We start from the raw sequence: 16,781 nt of genomic DNA on the forward strand, positions 1-16,781 counted from the left end.
GCGAGCGCTGCACTTCAGTGAGAGAGAGGGACGTCCATACGCGGAGACGCCCCATCGCGGGGCTCGTCGGATGGAAGCGCAGGGTGTCCTGGACGGGCTCCGGTCCCGCGTCTTGTTGCCTCGCCGCGCGGGGCGGGCTCCGCGCGCCTTCGGCTGGGCTTTGCCTACGGCGGTGCTCTGCGGCTACGGCTTCTTCGCCAGCTTGCGGCCGTCGGAGCCTTTCCTCACGCCTTACCTGTTGGGGCCGGACAAGAACCTCACCGAGACTCAGGTATTCCACGGGCGGCGGCGGCGGCATTTTTAGTCCGTAGCGTTTCCAAGAGGAGATTCGCCCGGGGGGGGGGGTCTCCTCGGAAGTAAGCCCCACCGAGCTCTGTAGACAAGGGCTTTGTCCCTTCAGTGCTAGTAGCCCGGGGCTTTGTGTTTCCGCCTCGGCCGTCGGTCCTGCTAAGGAGAGAGAGGGCTATCGAACATGTGCAGAGGACCCTTCCCTAGCGCCGAATTATTGCGGGTATGGCTGCCAGGTAGGCTGAAGCTCCCCCCCCCCCGACCCCCCTTGGTTAGGAAAGCTAAAGCATCCCGGAACTCGGTATGGATGAATGGCTGGCTGCTGGAGCTATAGGGGAAATCAGAATTACGGGTAGATTCATAAGCGCGTGATCCCCTTGGTGGAAGCGGGAGGGAAAGCGGATGTCGCGGCGGGAAAGTTTGGCACCGTCCTGAGCAGCAGCAGGTGGATCTTATGACTTCGACTTGCCAAACGGTTACTAAAAGTACAGGGACTTTTCTTGCGTCATTAGCCTGCGATGGGGTCCTGCTGTCACTGGTATACTGCATAGTATGCAGAGGTTGACAGATCAGGGTGGGTTTAATTACTTATATTTTTACTGGAATCTTGTGCAAAAGGCATGCACTTAGAATTAAAGAATCCTGAGCCCACACATTTATTTTGAGTGCCGGAAATCAATATAGCTCATAATCCTTATTTAAGAAAAGTCCTTTCCTCATGTGTACACCTCTGCTTCCTTAATTTCAGAAGTAGAGTATAATGGGAGTATACAGTATAATCCTTTGTTAGACGACTTGGAATCATAGAATTGTAGAGTCAGAAGGGAGCACCAAGAATCATCTAGGTCAATTCCCTGCAATGTAGGAATCTTTTACACAAAGTGGGGCTCAGGCTCACGACCCTGAGATTAAGAGTCTCATGCACTACCAACTCAGCTATCCCAGACTCGGATTCAAAAATCATTGTTGATCTACTGCAGAATCATATAGAGCCATACGCTTCAAACTTTTCAGACCCAGAACCCACTTTTAACCCAAACATGTATTTGGAGAACCATTTCATAATTTTTAACCATATATTTGTAGCTCAGTTGGTAGAGCATGAAACTCTTAATCTCAGGGTCATGGGTTCAAGCCCTACCTTGGGCAAAAGATTCCTGCTTTGCAGGTGGTTGGAATAGATGGCCCTTGTGGTCCCAGCTCTACAATTATATGATTCTATGATTTGCACAGGTGGCGCTGTGGGTTAAAGCCTCAGCGCCTAGGACTTGCCGATCGAAAGGTCGGCGGTTCGCATCCCCGCCAGCTCCCTCGGCCAGTAAAGCAAGATGAGCACCGCAACCCCAGAGTCGTTCATGACTGGACTTACCTTTCCCTTTGGACTGCTCCTAAGAGCAGGGTTTTTTAAAAAAATTCTCACTCACTATTTTGTTTACAGGGATGCAGGTGGCGCTGTGGGTTAAAGCCTCAGCGCCTAGGGCTTGCCGATCGAAAGGTCGGCGGTTCGAATCCCTGCGGCGGGGTGCGCTCCCGCTGCTCGGTCCCAGCGCCTGCCAACCTAGCAGTTCGAAAGCACCTCTGGGTGCAAATAGATAAATAGGGACCGCTTACCAGCGGGAAGGTAAACGGCGTTTCCGTGTGCGGCTCTGGCTCGCCAGATGCAGCTTTGTCACGCTGGCCACGTGACCCGGAAGTGTTTCTGGACAGCGCTGGCCCCCGGCCTCTTGAGTGAGATGGGCGCACAACCCCAGAGTCTGTCAAGACTGGCCCGTACGGGCAGGGGTACCTTTACCTTTACCTTTAGTGCAAATGAGTGGTATAATTCCTACCAGAAGATTTTGCTCTATCTCCTGCCCATCCCTCTCCTAGATCAAACTTGCATCTACTGTAAGTGTTATTTGGAATTGCCGTCATTCACTCAGTTATTATGGAGACTTCAGTTGCTGCCTGTTGCATTTTAGGGTTTTCTCATTCAAGCCTTGGCCTGCAGCAGTTCTTCCAAGCTGCAGCCCTAGGCCATCTTACATGGACTAAGCATTATTGACCCTTGGTTGAGGGCTTGGGGAGCTTACCTTTGTTGCCCATCATCATCAGCACAAGCTGGTTGACTCAAAGTTGTTGAGAGAATCTGCAGTTGGTGTGCTGCTGGCCTTCAACCTCATCTAAACCTGTGGTCGCTTTTGGCACCTGCTTCCTGCTTCAGTTTTGCAAGGGATGTATTGTCTGTGTTTTGGAGAGAGTGCACATGCTCGACCTTCATTTTCTTAAAAATAAGTAAATTCATTTCTGTTTTTTTGCAGAAGGAAAGCTAATAAAAACAAAGGTAAACTGGACAGGACAATAATGCCATTAGAATTTAGGAAAATAGTCATTAAAGGGCTGAACACCTTTAGTAGGGAGAGAATCCATCCAGGAAACAATTAAAGGCCCAATTTCAGTAATGTGCCATAATGAACAGGTAGACCTTTGCTGGTTGAAGACTGCATCATTAACATATTTTCCAAGGAGTAATCCCATTGATCTGAATAGGACTTATTTATGAGAAACCATACTTTAAAAATTTTGCCCTTGGAGACAGGTATTGCAAGGTTGTAATGCATAGGACAGCTGTCACTTGGATACTTGTTAAGTAGAAATCAAGTTCCATAGTTTTCCTACCTCAGTCAGTTTTTAACTGGATTTTTTTTTACCTTTTATGAATAATGACAATGAAATAATGCAGACTGTCTCAACCTTTAGCAATCTGTAAGTCCTTGCAAATGATTTTATCCTGACTGTTGCAGATGACAGCAAAATTGACTGGAGATTTTGTGATAAGGTTCTGAAATATCCAGTCTTACAAGTTTTTATCTCACTGCTGCTTTTTATACATCTTGATCTTTCTTGCAACAAATCTTTTGTGACTGTCGTTTCGATTAGCTGTATGTGACTCCGTATTTTCAATTCTGTTCTTCCAGGTTTGTGTGGTTGTTCTCTGTAGTGAAGATTTAAAAACAACACATATTTTTGTGTGCAAATGAGCTTGTAAACATTACAGGGTCATCTTCTACATATTGCCTTTTCCAACTAACCCCACGTGCACTCTGTTTCAGTATGTATTTGGTACATTTTAAGCTGGAAATATCAGCCTGTACTACTACTGCAGTGTCCAAGCCTGAGATTAACACAGTGTCATGCCAGCCAACCCTAGTAAGGCACTGCTTCTGAAACTTTGATTTTGGACCGACCACTCTTCTTAACCTATTTTACCTTCTCTTCTCCCTCCCCCATTCTAGCCAGCACAAGTTTATTTTTCTGCAGTGAACACATAAAAATAATTCCTTGCAGCTATGTGTAAAGGTCAGTGGGGTGGAGCCTGAATACAGGGACGGGGAGCCTCTGACTCTGTAGCTGAACCGCAACTCCTATCAGCCATGAATATTGGCCATGCAGCCCGGGACGAGTGGGAGTTGGGAGTCCAACAAGAAGTTCTGGAGTGCCAGAGGTTGCTCATCCTTTCCTTAACAGAGCAGGATATCTCTGACTCAATCCTAAAACCATGAATAGGGAAACACGAGAGAAAAATAGCTGTTCTTCCTGAGGTTGTTTCTTATAAAATCACACTGGGGTGATGGAGTGAGGTTGCAGTGTGGACCAGCAAGCATACTCTTCTCATTCTCCATTTTCCCTCTCTAGAAGTGACTACCAAATGCCATCAGATGTTCCATGCTTTCTAAGGGACTCTGACTGTATGATAGCCTCTCTAGAGAGAATTTGCTTGGCAACTACCCCTTGCACAGTTTGATGTTATGTAAAAGCTTGGATTTGAAAGAGCTGTAAATTATACCTGTTAGAATATGAATTTTCTTTTAACAAATGTTCATATCTTTTTCTTCTTCTTCATTTAGGTCTTCAATGAAATTTATCCAGTATGGACTTACTCCTATTTGGTGCTGCTCTTTCCTGTCTTCCTGGCAACAGACTATCTCCGCTACAAGCCTGTCATCCTTCTACAAGGACTAAGCCTTATAGTGACATGGTTTATGCTGCTTTATGCAGAAGGACTGCTGGCTATTCAGTTCCTGGAGTTCTTCTATGGACTGGTGACTGCCACAGAAATTGCCTATTATTCCTACATCTATAGTGTTGTGGACCTAACGTTGTATCAAAAAGTCACAAGCTACTGTCGGAGTGCTACACTTGTGGGTTTTACAGTGGGCTCTGTTTCTGGACAAATCCTGGTATCTGTATTTGCCTGGCCTCTGTTCAATTTGAATGTGATCTCTCTCACTGCTGTGTCCGTTGCCTTCGCCATGGCCTGGTTTCTGCCCATGCCACAGAAAAGCCTTTTCTTTCACCATCGCCAGTCAAGCACCCAGGTCAGTAAGGAAACGAAGGTGGTAGATCCTGCCTTAAAGAGGGTTCCTGGGTGGGAAGATGTTGAATCGGAGATCCCTTTAAATAGAGATGATGAGCATCCAGCAGTGCAACAGGTAAGCAATAATCCTGTTTTCCAGGGGAATGGAAGGTGCAGCTCTCTCATTGCACAGAACATCTCTGTTGGGTTAATTGACCATTACATTGTCTGTTGCTTGTGGCATGTCAGGGCAGTTCATTGGGTTTTCAGGTGTCTGATCACTTTAAATTCTGGGGATGTGATCTTCAGCATGCCTCTGACAGTGGAGTCCTATTGCCTCCTGGAACATGTACAAGTTCAGGCAAATCGAATATGCCAGTTTTATTAACTTCCAATTTATTATTCTTGTTTATGAGATGCCTCGTTAAATGAATTTTCTAGGTATCCAAAGGGAGAAAAATATAGTATTACAATAAAACCTATAATTGCGTAAAACAAGCCAGCATAAAAGCCAAATACAAAAATCAACCACAATCAAATACTGTACAGAGTGCAGAAACTGGAACCATCAAATGCTTATGCTAAAACCACTAACCATTCCATAGGAACTTAAAAACAAGATCTTAAAAGGCCTGAGAGACGAAAACAGATTCTTTTGGGGAATCTGTTGTTGCTGGGGAGAGTAAGCGGTAGCTCCAAGAACAGGTATTCTTGTATGTTTCTGAAGGTGGGCTACTACCCATCTTAAGAATATGATACTTTTAAACTTCTTTGCAAGTACTGATGCTACCACAAGCTTCTTAGGAGAGCCTATGGAGAAGTTTTGGCCAATTGGCAGGGTAAACTAGGTCCAGAGATAGGAACCAATGAAGTGAAGACTGGGTCAGAAAAACTTGTGTGGAGATGCTTCTAAAGGAATTTGCAGGACATAGTGAAGCCTGAATGAACACTTCAGCAGAAAGCAAACTTCTGCAATTGTGCAAACAAATCTAGAAATTACTTTTAAAAAATCCTGTCCCTTGGCCAGAAAGGGTTCTGTGTTTTTGTTCTTGTTTTGTTTGCTAGGCTACAATTGGTAATTAAAGCTCTTAGCATTCCATGGAATTAAAGTTTCCCAGTCAAGCTCTGCTTCCCTAGCAGAGGATTAGCATGAAGCTGAGAGAACCTGTATGGATAGATGGCAGCATTTTCTTCAGTTCTATGTAAATTAGCACAACAGTGTATTTTTGTATAGGCTAATACTGCTCCTCCTCCTCTCCTATTCTCTCATTCCTTCATCTCTCCCCACCCATGCCTTCTACTGACATTTTGCAACTCAGGTGTTTTCATATTGTATTCTTGTACGTATTCTATACATTGAAAGTTGAATGTATTGTCAGTGCTGTGTCCACCAGCCTACTCAGGGCACTGATGTTGAGGTGAGAGCTCTGAATGGAGAAAAAGTCCATTCTAAAAAGCGATTCTTTAGTTATAGGGAATGGCAAAAAAGCCCCTTATCTGCAAACTGTGTACACAAGCAAACTGCAAATACAGCTTGGTCTTGGCCTAAGCACATATAATCTTAAACATCCTGGTGGAACCCCACAGATTATAGATTCCAGGCAGCAGGCTCTGTGAGAGAGGAGAGAATACACATGCAGATCTTGTATCAGTCTGCTAGGGTATTGGCGGTCTGCAGTTTTTCCCCATCTCTGAGTATAGAGCTCTATAGTTGTTCCTCTTTATCCTGTGCTGTGGTGTTTCCTTAGTTGATGGAAACTAGAGGCAGTATGTCTTCTTTGGCACCACTGTGCTGCCCACAGGTAGACGCACCAGAAGTGTTCTGCCTCATGCTGGCTCCAAACTTGTGGTCAAAAAGGCAGAACCAAACACAGCTCTTCTCTCCTACCTGTCTCTTTCCCAGACCATTCATTCAAGCTCAGGACTCCATATAGTCACAGACAGTGAGAGAAAGGGAAGTAGAATTTGAGATTTTTCTTTTCTGCACTCTTTAGACCAGGCCCTGGTGCCCTCTGGATGCCTTGGAGATCTATTCTCATCAGCACAGCATGATTTTGGAGCATTTAGAGGGCACCAGCATTTGGAGGGCGTCAGGTTGGTGACTAGGTGTTGATGTTGGCCAGTTTTTGCAGAATTTGTACACTTGCTCCAGCATATGTTTTGTGTCCCACAAACTAGACTGCCATTAGGCTTTTCACTCTCTAAAAACAGCTTGACTGCTCTTAAAAATCTAAAACTTCAGTAAAACACAGGAGCTGAACTTAGGTGTGGGGGCAGTATTGGAACTTGCCGTAAGCAGCCCATGAGTTTTACTGTTGGGAAAGTTATTCTTTCTCTTTTGTTCACAAATCACATTTTGTTCACCTTGAAAAGTTATTCTCTCAGACCCGATACGGGATAAATTACTACAACAGCAGCATACCACTTGCAACTCTTGCTGTGGGTCTTATTGTGCAGTCATACTGCTTTGGGACATTACTTTGCTAGCTGTAAAGCTGGAGGAAATATTATTATTTATTAAATTTGTAAACCACCCTTCATCTGAAGATCACAGGACAGTTTCCAACATAAAAATACAAAATGATACATAACAAAATAAAAAACAAACCAATAACCCCCTCCCACAAACACATTTAAAAAGCCATAGAATGTTAATAAACATTGCTTCGTCCCTGTGGAAAAGAAGAGTTAGCTAGAGTAACTAGCAGCAGTGTACAGCCATCTTCTCCATTGATTTTAAGTGTGCTAAGCTTGCTTGGCTCCTATCATGAGAAACATAATTCCCTTGTACCATTGGATGTGCCCTGGCTTGTTTCTTCAATAATAAGCAGATGTGGTTAGGCATTCTTTGATTGTGGCTTTAAACCAGATGTGGCCTAACCTGTATCACTCCTGTTGTTGTCGGATGGCCACTGGGCAGAGATGATGGGAATTATAGTTCGATAACGTCTGGTGGGTTACAGGTTCCCTAAGGGACTGGGCTACTAGCTGTCCACTGTCAGATATTGACTAAAGATGGCGGGTTCTGAGTCCTCTCTACAATCTCTTTTTTATGATTATGTGACATATCCATTGCCTGTGTATTTTTGGCACATTTTGCCGAGTATTTCAAAATAATAATAATAATAATAATAATAATAATAATAATAATAAAAAATACCTTTATCGTCATTGTACAACCTGTGAACAGTGAAATTAAATGAGCCTCCCTCCCTCCCTCCCCAACACTCTATTGAGTAATCATGGCAGCTGATTCTGATTAGTTTACAGCCCTACCTCAGTTGGATGTACGTTGAAAAAGTATGTAGTTTTAAATATTAGGGCTGAGTGGAGTGCTTGCTTGTTTCAATTGTGGAAGGGAAAGTCGCTCATCTTGTTCGTTGTCTGTTTAGTGTCTGAAAAGCTGCTTCTCCAATGCTTTAAAAACTTGTTCTGGGAATATACTGGGTGATACTAATCTAAATTTTACTCAGAGTAATGAACATTACTAAGTTAGGTCAGTGAATATAAATAGGTGTATTGTGAGTAAAACCTGGTTGAAAACGATCCACTGATTTTAGTTAATCAGGCATATTAACTAGCACAGCCAATTGACAGCAAGGAGTAGTGCTTTCTAGGCTACCATTGTCCTTGCTCTGTATGCACAAGGTGAAATATGCTGCGGCCTGCAATGTAGGGGGGCAAACTCCCTGAGGGCTACTCGAGAAGCCCTTGTGGCATCTCCCACAGTGTGTGTGTGTGTGTGTGTGTGAATGAATCCTTACTGGGTCCTCCCCCTCCTGTCATGTGATGCAGCTTTGCATCGACTTCTCCATTCGAAAGAAGCTGGTGCAAAGCCCTGCCCCATCTCCAGGCTGGTGTGTGTGTACGTATGTGTGGAGGGGGGATCCCCCTTCCACACATGGCAGCCAAGCTGGGTGGTGGAACACCTCCTCTCTCATGGACTCAGCAGCAGGGGAGGCATTTTGCAGAACTTTGCTGCCAGTCCCTCTCTGTCCCTAGAGGCTGGGGAGACCAGTGGCAAAGCTGGGTAGTGGAAAGGGTGTGTTGGCCCTTGGGGGCAGCTTCCTCACCCTGCCTCATGGTCTGGCTGGCTGTTCTTGTACCGTCCCCCTAAATTGCTTGAATGGTATCTGTGCAGTTTTTGCTAGAGGTGAAAGCTTAGCCTCCTGTACCTTTTAGTTCAGCTGTAATAATTCCCCATAGCTGAATATACAAAGAGTATTATAATTCTTATCTTGATCGTAGTCATAGCAATCCCATGGGGACTGTGGCTGTTTTTATTTATCGGAAAGGAACTAAGGCAGAGAGCGAATGTGTCACCTACTACAGCACTTTGGTCATGGGCAGTTGGGATCAAGCATATAAATATTCGTCTCCCTTGTTAAAAACAACTGGCATGCTATGAACCTTTGGCTGTTTGACCTCAGCCATAGTGTAAATGTTTACCCGCGCAGAGTATAGGCAAGGATTCCATGTGTTACAGCCAATTGTAGGGTGTTTGGGAGTCGCGGTGTGCAGGGCTGAGCAAGCGTTGCAAGCCCTGGGCCTTGGAAGTTCTGGGCACAGGGTTTGCCAAGTGGTTTTTGTAGAATTCTCCATGTGTCCAACCATTGCTGCCCCGTTATTTAAATGCCTTACTTTCTACTACTTGTTGAATGTTGAGAATATGGGATATGGCTAGCAGGAACCAACCCTGTCCATGTTCACCCCAGAATTGCATATTTCTTTGACTAATTCTCCACCCCAAGCCGCTGCCCTGCCATCCCATTGTTTTGTCCGTACATGGAATGGACTGTTTTCTAAACAGGAATATTAGATTTGTTTAATACTGTATGTAGCAATGTAATAACAGTTGAAGATTTTGGGTGGCCAGTTCGTGTGATGTCTCTGTGCACCACACAACCTTTTTACCTCTCTACCCAGATTCCATCATGCAGTTTTTTTCCTAGCACAAACAGGCTATTTTTGTACAATTATTCAAAGATCAAAAAGAATTGTGGTGGCATGTATAATCAGGCAGGGCCCAATCCAGGATGAGAAAAGGACCATAGAATCATAGGATTGTAGAGTTGGAAGGGATTCCCTAGGGTCATCTAGTCCAACCCCATGAATGTATCTGAACTAGTGGTCTTCAGTTTCACTGTCATGGATTCATCTTTTTATTGGAAAGATAGCCAGGGACACTGCTCTCTGGTGGTGCTTCTTCTTGAATAGGAGACAGTTTTATATCTTTAGCCCTATTTAGATCTGTATTCTTCCTATTGTGCTGTTGTACATGCAAGTAACTGACAGAAAGATTAGCTGAATTTTGTGTGTGTTTTAAATCTATGCAGGAGGAGAGAGTGGACATTGTGAAAGTAATCAAAGAGCTCTGGCAGGACTTCCTTCGGTGCTACTCGTCCCGGCCTCTGCTGTGTTGGTCTGTTTGGTGGGCGCTCTCAACATGTGGTTACTTCCAAGTCATAAACTATGCTCAAGGTCTATGGGAAAAAGTGCTGCCTTCTCAGACCTCTCCGATCTATAACGGTGGTGTAGAGGCTGTTTCCACACTGTTGGGTAAGTTCCCTCTGTAACTATTTTTTTAAAAGAGATAAGATCCATGCTATGGGACTATGTTAAGCACTGGATCTAAAGGACTAAACATTCCTTATCTACAGGGCAATGTGTGTTGTGTAGCTGCCAAAACTGGTGTTTTCCTCTTTCGAGCAAGAGACCCTTTCCCGTAAACGGCACTCCCTTAAATTACTGTTGAGTGAGTTTCATACGATGTGTGCATGTGATGACTCACTTGCTTTTGCTAGCAATTTAGTGTTTTGAAATTCTGTCTGGAGATGATAGTGTTTATAGCAACCTCCTGAGGAGCTATACCCAAGCAAAGAATGCCCAGGTTTGGTACATGAATATGACCAATGCAACACCAGTTGGAGCAATAGGCTGACGCTTACACAGGCTTTTATGCACAACCACAATTGAGTAATGATTGTAACTGCTAGTACCGGGCAACATTTCTACATTAACCTCCCACCTGTTTTCTCTCTGCCCTCAAAATTCTCGAGCCTGCTTGCACCATATAACTGTAGAAGCCCTGAAATAGGGATGGTTAAACTTTTGGGGGCTGAGGGCCACAGTGACCTGTGACCAGGGAGTCACATATCAAAGTGGGTATGGCCAATTTTACTTCTATTTAGAAGACAATTTAGGGTATGTGTGTGTTTGGCGGGGGGATGTCTCCCCCCAATTTATTATTATATATATGTAAAATGACATATTTTAGGGATGTGTCTTTTGGGTGGCCACAAAAACTGGGGCGGGCGGGCGAGTGGTGGATGTGGGCCACAGATTAGGCAACTGCCCTAAAGGCTAGCTAAATACAAATTAATTTGTTTTTGCACTTACAGGAGCTGTGGCTGTGTTTGTTGTGGGCCACATAAAAACATCTTGGGCTACCTGGGGCGAGATAGCCTTAGCCATGTTTTCCCTCTGCATTGCTGCCGCCGTGTATATCATGGACAGCGTTCATAACATCTGGGTCTGTTATGCTTCGTACATAGTATTCCGAATTGTCTATATGCTGCTCATCACAATTGCAACGTAAGCAGATCTTTGCAAACTGACAGTTTATAATTAATCATCCATGTTTCCATAAACTCAGCACAGAGTTGTATTGCATTGTAAGCATTGAATTGATGTTCTGCATTTAAGAATGTCAAACAAGTAAAGGCAATCAACATGCATCTAGATTCTTGAATTTTAGAATGCAGTGCCTTATCAATTATGCCTGCTGGAGTACAAGTCAATCAGGTCAATTCAGTCTGAAATCAGAAAATTGTAATATAAGCAAAGAACAGCGGGTACTTTTATTCAATATGTGCTGTTTACATTCTGTGGCCTAATTTAAACATGAGCTCTGTCGGTGGAGCATGAGACTCTTAATCTCAGGGCCATGGGTTAGGCAAAAGATTCCTGCATTGCAGGGGGTTGAATTAGACGATGCTCACGGTCCCTTTCAACGCTTTTGATTCTATGGTTATGTAAGAAAAAGTGCCTGACATTTTGTTTTGAATTGAGTTACTAATGTTGCACGTAGCAGATGAGGGTTCCGTTTTCAATGTAAAGTTGGGTTTGCATATCTGGTGTCACTTTGAAACTAGGCCTGAGGTTTCCAGTCTGACTTATGCAACCATTTGTCTTTTTATTTTTTTGGCAGTGCACATCTAATTGCTGTCATGCCAAATGACTGTGACTTTGGGCATGCGGCCAGTAAGACACTGGCAACCAGAAATGTCAGAATTAAAAATAGATTCTCCATATTATGATATCCTCATGTGTTGGGTTTCTTCCAAGCTTATTTGTTTGGATAAAGGTGAAAGCTAGGAAGAGCAATAAGTGCTTTGTAAGCAGTGCTTTCACATGCATCAGCTATGTTGTGGGTTTGCATAATTCATTTTGCAGTGTAATGCAATAGTTCAGGAAAGCACACAAACTAAGACAGATTATCCTAGTTACTGCAAGTACAGTAGCTGAATACTGAGCAATGGGCAGTAGTTATAGACAGTACATAAGTAAGAATAGCAAGGACACAGGTATCAATAGCTTTCATCTTTTAATTGTCATGGAAGGGAAACTGCATTATCAAGAGGCTCCCATGTGTTCACGTGTGGGAACAAAGAAAACTGTCTTCTACTGAGCTGGATCAGCTATCTTGGTAATTTCAACACAAGTTCTTGCTGAATTCCAATTCCAGTCAGTTCCAACCAGCATGACCAATGGTCTGGGATTACGAGAGTTGTAAACCAGATACTGGCACCAGCTTTGCAGGGTTTCAGACAAAACTTTCCCAGCCCTTCCAGAGGGGATTGAAGCTGGGATTTTTGCATGGGAAACATGTTCTACCATTGAGCTACAGTCCTTCCCAACTGATGTTCATTATTGTTTTGGAACAGTGCTTTTTGCTTACAAAAGTGGAGTTGGGTGGGAGTTATTGCGTCCAACAGCTTAAAACCACATCTGGATGACCACCCATTTCTCCCAAAGCCTTCGGAGAAGGCTGTTGTACAACTTGCCCTTAAAAACTGCCAGTGAGCAAATGCAGATAAGAAGAACACCCTGATTTTCGGTAGAAGTTAATCCTATGTGTGCTTTCAGAAAAGTAAGCCCCGTTGAATGAGTTACTTCATAATAAATGTGCATCAGATTGGGCTGATCTGATGCTTTGCAGCTTCAACCTAGTTTTGCTTGTCCCTCTACCAGCTACACTGGGAAGCAGCAATTCTTAGCTGGCAAAAATGACTGACTGATTTCCCACCCATTGAGTCTTCTCAGCTGTTGTCAGAATTAACTAGTCACCTCTCCATTGTGCATCTTGGCTCCTCCCTTCTGCCCACTGTTTACAAATCCTATGCAATTTATCAGTCATTTTATCATTAGAGCTCCTGGCAGTTAATATTTCAGCACCTCATCTATCCTCCTCAGCGCTGAATTAGGTCACTGTTCCCATTTTACAAATGGGCATGTCAGCCTCCATTGAACAAGTTGGGATAGTACAACCAGCTCAACTGCTTTGATTTTCCCTTTGATATACTCAGCTGGGAAATGACATCCATGTGTGTGTTTTGGTTTGTGGGTTGAAGCAATAAGATCACTGCATATGCAGATATTTAAGGGCAAAATTACACATGATGTTGGCACTTCATTGTGTTATTAAATTTGGAGCTGCCACTAATCATGTAGAGCAGGGGTGGGGAACCTTAGGCTCAAGGACCAAATGGGATTTTCCCATTCTCTCTGTTTGACTCTTGGAACTCTCCCCAGGCCAGGCCCATTCCCATAGGCCACACTTTCTGTAAGTAATTTTACCTGACTTTAATATGTCCTTGGATTGTGGTAGTGCCTCGTGCTTACCTGGAAGGACGATAGAGAGATGTGTGAGAACTTCTTGACTTTTGTATGGCTGGAATGCATCCTGCAGTCAGTAGAATTGTATATGCAGGCTATCTGAAATCTCAGTTATCTGAACACAAAGAATTATACCCAAACCTTGCTACATGAACAGCTGATTCAGATAGCTGAACAGCTTGAGTTTGCCCACTTCCTTACCTGTTTGTGCAGGGAAGGAAGAGGTCTGCACAAATCAGGAGCAAGAGAGATTTCCTGGGAATGCATTGTGTTCAGAAAACAGGACTTGCATGTATCCATTGATTGGCTCTTTTTGCATGTGCACACTCCTCCCCTTTATGTGGTCTCCAAAAGGTTTCTGACAAGGAATGCAGCCTTAGGACTGAAAAAAGCTTTCTGTCCCGATGTAGAAAGAGGGAAAATATCCAGTTTTTTAAAAGCAAAAGAGGTGCACAGGGGAAGAGTATAACTTCTTCCCTTCGTGTAGGTTACTATTCCATAGGCAAGTATCTTGCCAAACATCTTTTTCTCTGCGGGGGCTTTGATGGCAAGAGTGACCCCAGCTGAGATTAAAAGTTACTGGGATGAAAGCAAGCCATGGGATGGAGGATGAGCCTGTATCCTTGGTCCCATATATATATAACTCATTTGCTTTTTAAATACCTGATCGGGATATTTCCATGGGCAGGTGCATCTAGTCCCAGGGTAACCAGCTTGGTGCCCTCCAAAAATTGGACCCCAGCCAGCATAACCACTGATGAAGGATGGTAAGAGTTGCTGGCTGGGATCCAATGTCTGAAGGGCAGCACACTGGCTGCCCTAATCCTGTATGATCCCAACTCTTTTGATTATTAACTTGTGTGGATCTCTTATGTTTGCCTAAAAAGAGGCTTTTGTTTTCAGTACTCATGCTCTCTATTTCTTCTTTTTCTGTGAAGTTTCCAGATTGCAACAAATCTAAGTGTAGAGCGTTATGCTCTTGTTTTTGGCGTCAATACATTCATTGCCCTGGCATTGCAGACTCTGCTCACATTGATTGTTGTTGATGCAAAAGGGCTTGGCCTGGACATATTCACACAGGTAAGGCTCATTTTGGCTGGGTGGGGGAAAAGAGGGTATACAGCTTTCCTACTAAAAGCCTTTTGTCTGCCTCAGGGTGTGAGAGAGGTCATTCTGGTTGCAACAATTTTTCATTGGGGGTAGGGCCTTGTCGTATGCTTCCTGGGGGGAGGAGGGTTCCTTCATTTTCTAATACATATTGGGAATGCTTATCTGTCTTAATGAGTAGCTGGGAGATTAAACCATTGCACATGTTTTGCTTGAAATGGAAGCTTCTCTCAGGCTTGGCTTGAAGACTGCTTCCTATTTAGATATACCTAATAAATGCATTGACAAAAATGGGTGGTGAGTGTAAAATCGAGCACAAAATGTGATTCTTACTCATTATAATAAAATGATGGCTCAGACAGCCTGCCATCTTAGTGCCTGAGACATAAAATCCAAATAGTGACTGCCATCCTCCCATTGTGTTGAAGATAGCACTATTTATTGGCTGTTTACTGCCCTATGATGTGCAACATTACCTTACCAGCCGTTTTACCCTTCCTAATGGTAGGACTGGCCCTGATTTAGGTTAACGAACTTTGCTTCTCAGTTCACCACTCTCTTCTCTTTTTGTTCCCTGCAGTTCATGATCTATGCCGGCTACTTTGCTGCCATAGCAGTAGTGTTCTTTATCAGTGGGACATGCAGTATTATCAGGAAATCCTGGAAGAAGGAGAGGAGAAATGAAGCAACAACAGATGGTGCTTAAAATGAAGAATATGGACTTGTTAAGCCCCTGTGTTAGGGAAGGGGGATCTATTTAAATATGCTGGTTCCTATTTATTAATGTATCCAAATGCTGTTAATTCAAGACTGTTACCTAAATTGTCGTGATACATGTTTGTACTATATTAGTAGCATAAATTAGGAACAGATTTATTTACTTATATCTTACGTAAGTAAGAAGTTTATATGCAACACATTGGTCTTGGATAATGCCTTTTAGGTAAATACTGCATAACTAGAGATGGTCAGAAGCATCCTTGAGGTTTACTGATTGCTTCCTGAAACAGGCGAGCCCATAAATCGGCCATTGAAGTGAAGGTGTTGTTGAAACTAGCCCAGTTCATGCTGTTACAGGGGTCTTGGTAGGCTGGGTTTTGCAGGTATAGAAGAAATATTAAGGCAGTGAGGTATATCAAAGGTAGTCTTAAGTCAAGTTGGACATAGCAGAAGAAGAACTCTCCCAAGGCTGGTAGATGCAAACTCATGAATATTGAATAGACTTATCATATACATGTGCAAACACATATCACAATGTAGTAGGTCATGTCTTGTCTGCCTTTTGATATTTCTAAAGGCTCAGCTTCCTTTGATTACCCTTGCACAGCAAGATGGATTATCCTGCTGACCTTGTGACAGTTATACATCTTCATTCATAAATAATATAGGGAGCACGTGATGAAAATTTGGCTTGGTTTGGCATCCTTAAAACCTCATTTACTCCTTGATTCCCTGTAAGCTTTCTTCAACTTCACAGTAGATTTTCATGACATCTGGGAGAATGAACTCTCACAACAGTAATGTTATTTTGCTTAACTCATTCAAATAATTGAAACTTCCTTCATTAGCATTTTCCTCTATTGCTAATATGTTTTCCAGTGGTGACCAAATGCGTTTGACTGGATGAAATCTCATCCTCAAGAATTTAGAATCTCTGATTCTATTCTTTTTTAAAAAATATTTTTTATTAACCGGCCAATCAAATCAAATTAAATCACATCACATAATTTCCGAATTACAAAGCCGAATTTTAAATTTTGTTGGGGGGACCCATATTTCAAGATCCGAAGGGGGATTCTGATCATCTTCTTGCTACTGCGTTAATGTCCAAATCAGTCCAAATCAATCCAAACAGAGTTCATAATTCTATCCAGTCTTATCTTGCTGTTTCCACATCATATCTTGTTCATATATTTTCTCTTTTTTCTTTATGATCTCTTCTGATAGTCTCCTTAAGCCGATAAACACCAATAGTAATCCTGTGTGAATTTTTACGTTCTTCCAATCCTCAAATCGAGATGGTTTCCATATATCATCGCCTTCATAGAACACATCATTAATCTCGCAAAACTGTCTCTTGTTCCTCCGACTCGTCTTATTTTCTCAGAGATCTCTTCTGTTAGCAGTCTTTACTCCCCCTTCTTCCTTGAGA

General features: G+C 43.2%; 2 protein-coding genes across 3 annotated transcripts in view; one reads left to right on the plus strand and one right to left on the minus strand.

Moving 5' to 3' along the window:
• SLC35A5 (solute carrier family 35 member A5) overlaps positions 1 to 16,781 on the minus strand; it is a 340,246-nt gene that overhangs the window by 82,159 nt on the left and 241,306 nt on the right. The window lies entirely within an intron of this gene.
• Positions 10 to 16,319, plus strand: SLC19A2 (solute carrier family 19 member 2). Of its 2 annotated transcripts, none has more exons than XM_079973895.1 (6): positions 10 to 271; positions 4,176 to 4,646; positions 9,961 to 10,183; positions 11,026 to 11,218; positions 14,461 to 14,602; positions 15,210 to 16,319. In XM_079973895.1, exons 1-6 carry the CDS (start codon positions 71 to 73, stop codon positions 15,333 to 15,335), a joined length of 1,356 nt encoding a protein of 451 aa, XP_079830021.1. In that variant the 5' UTR covers positions 10 to 70; the 3' UTR covers positions 15,336 to 16,319. The 2 variants fall into 2 exon arrangements, with proteins under 2 accessions (XP_079830021.1, XP_079830020.1); XM_079973894.1 differs by having other exon boundaries at positions 12 to 271; positions 4,176 to 4,760.

The sequence above is a fragment of the Podarcis cretensis genome (genome assembly GCF_951804945.1).
Source record: "Podarcis cretensis genome assembly, chromosome: 4".
Taxonomy (NCBI): Eukaryota; Metazoa; Chordata; class Lepidosauria; order Squamata; family Lacertidae; genus Podarcis; species Podarcis cretensis.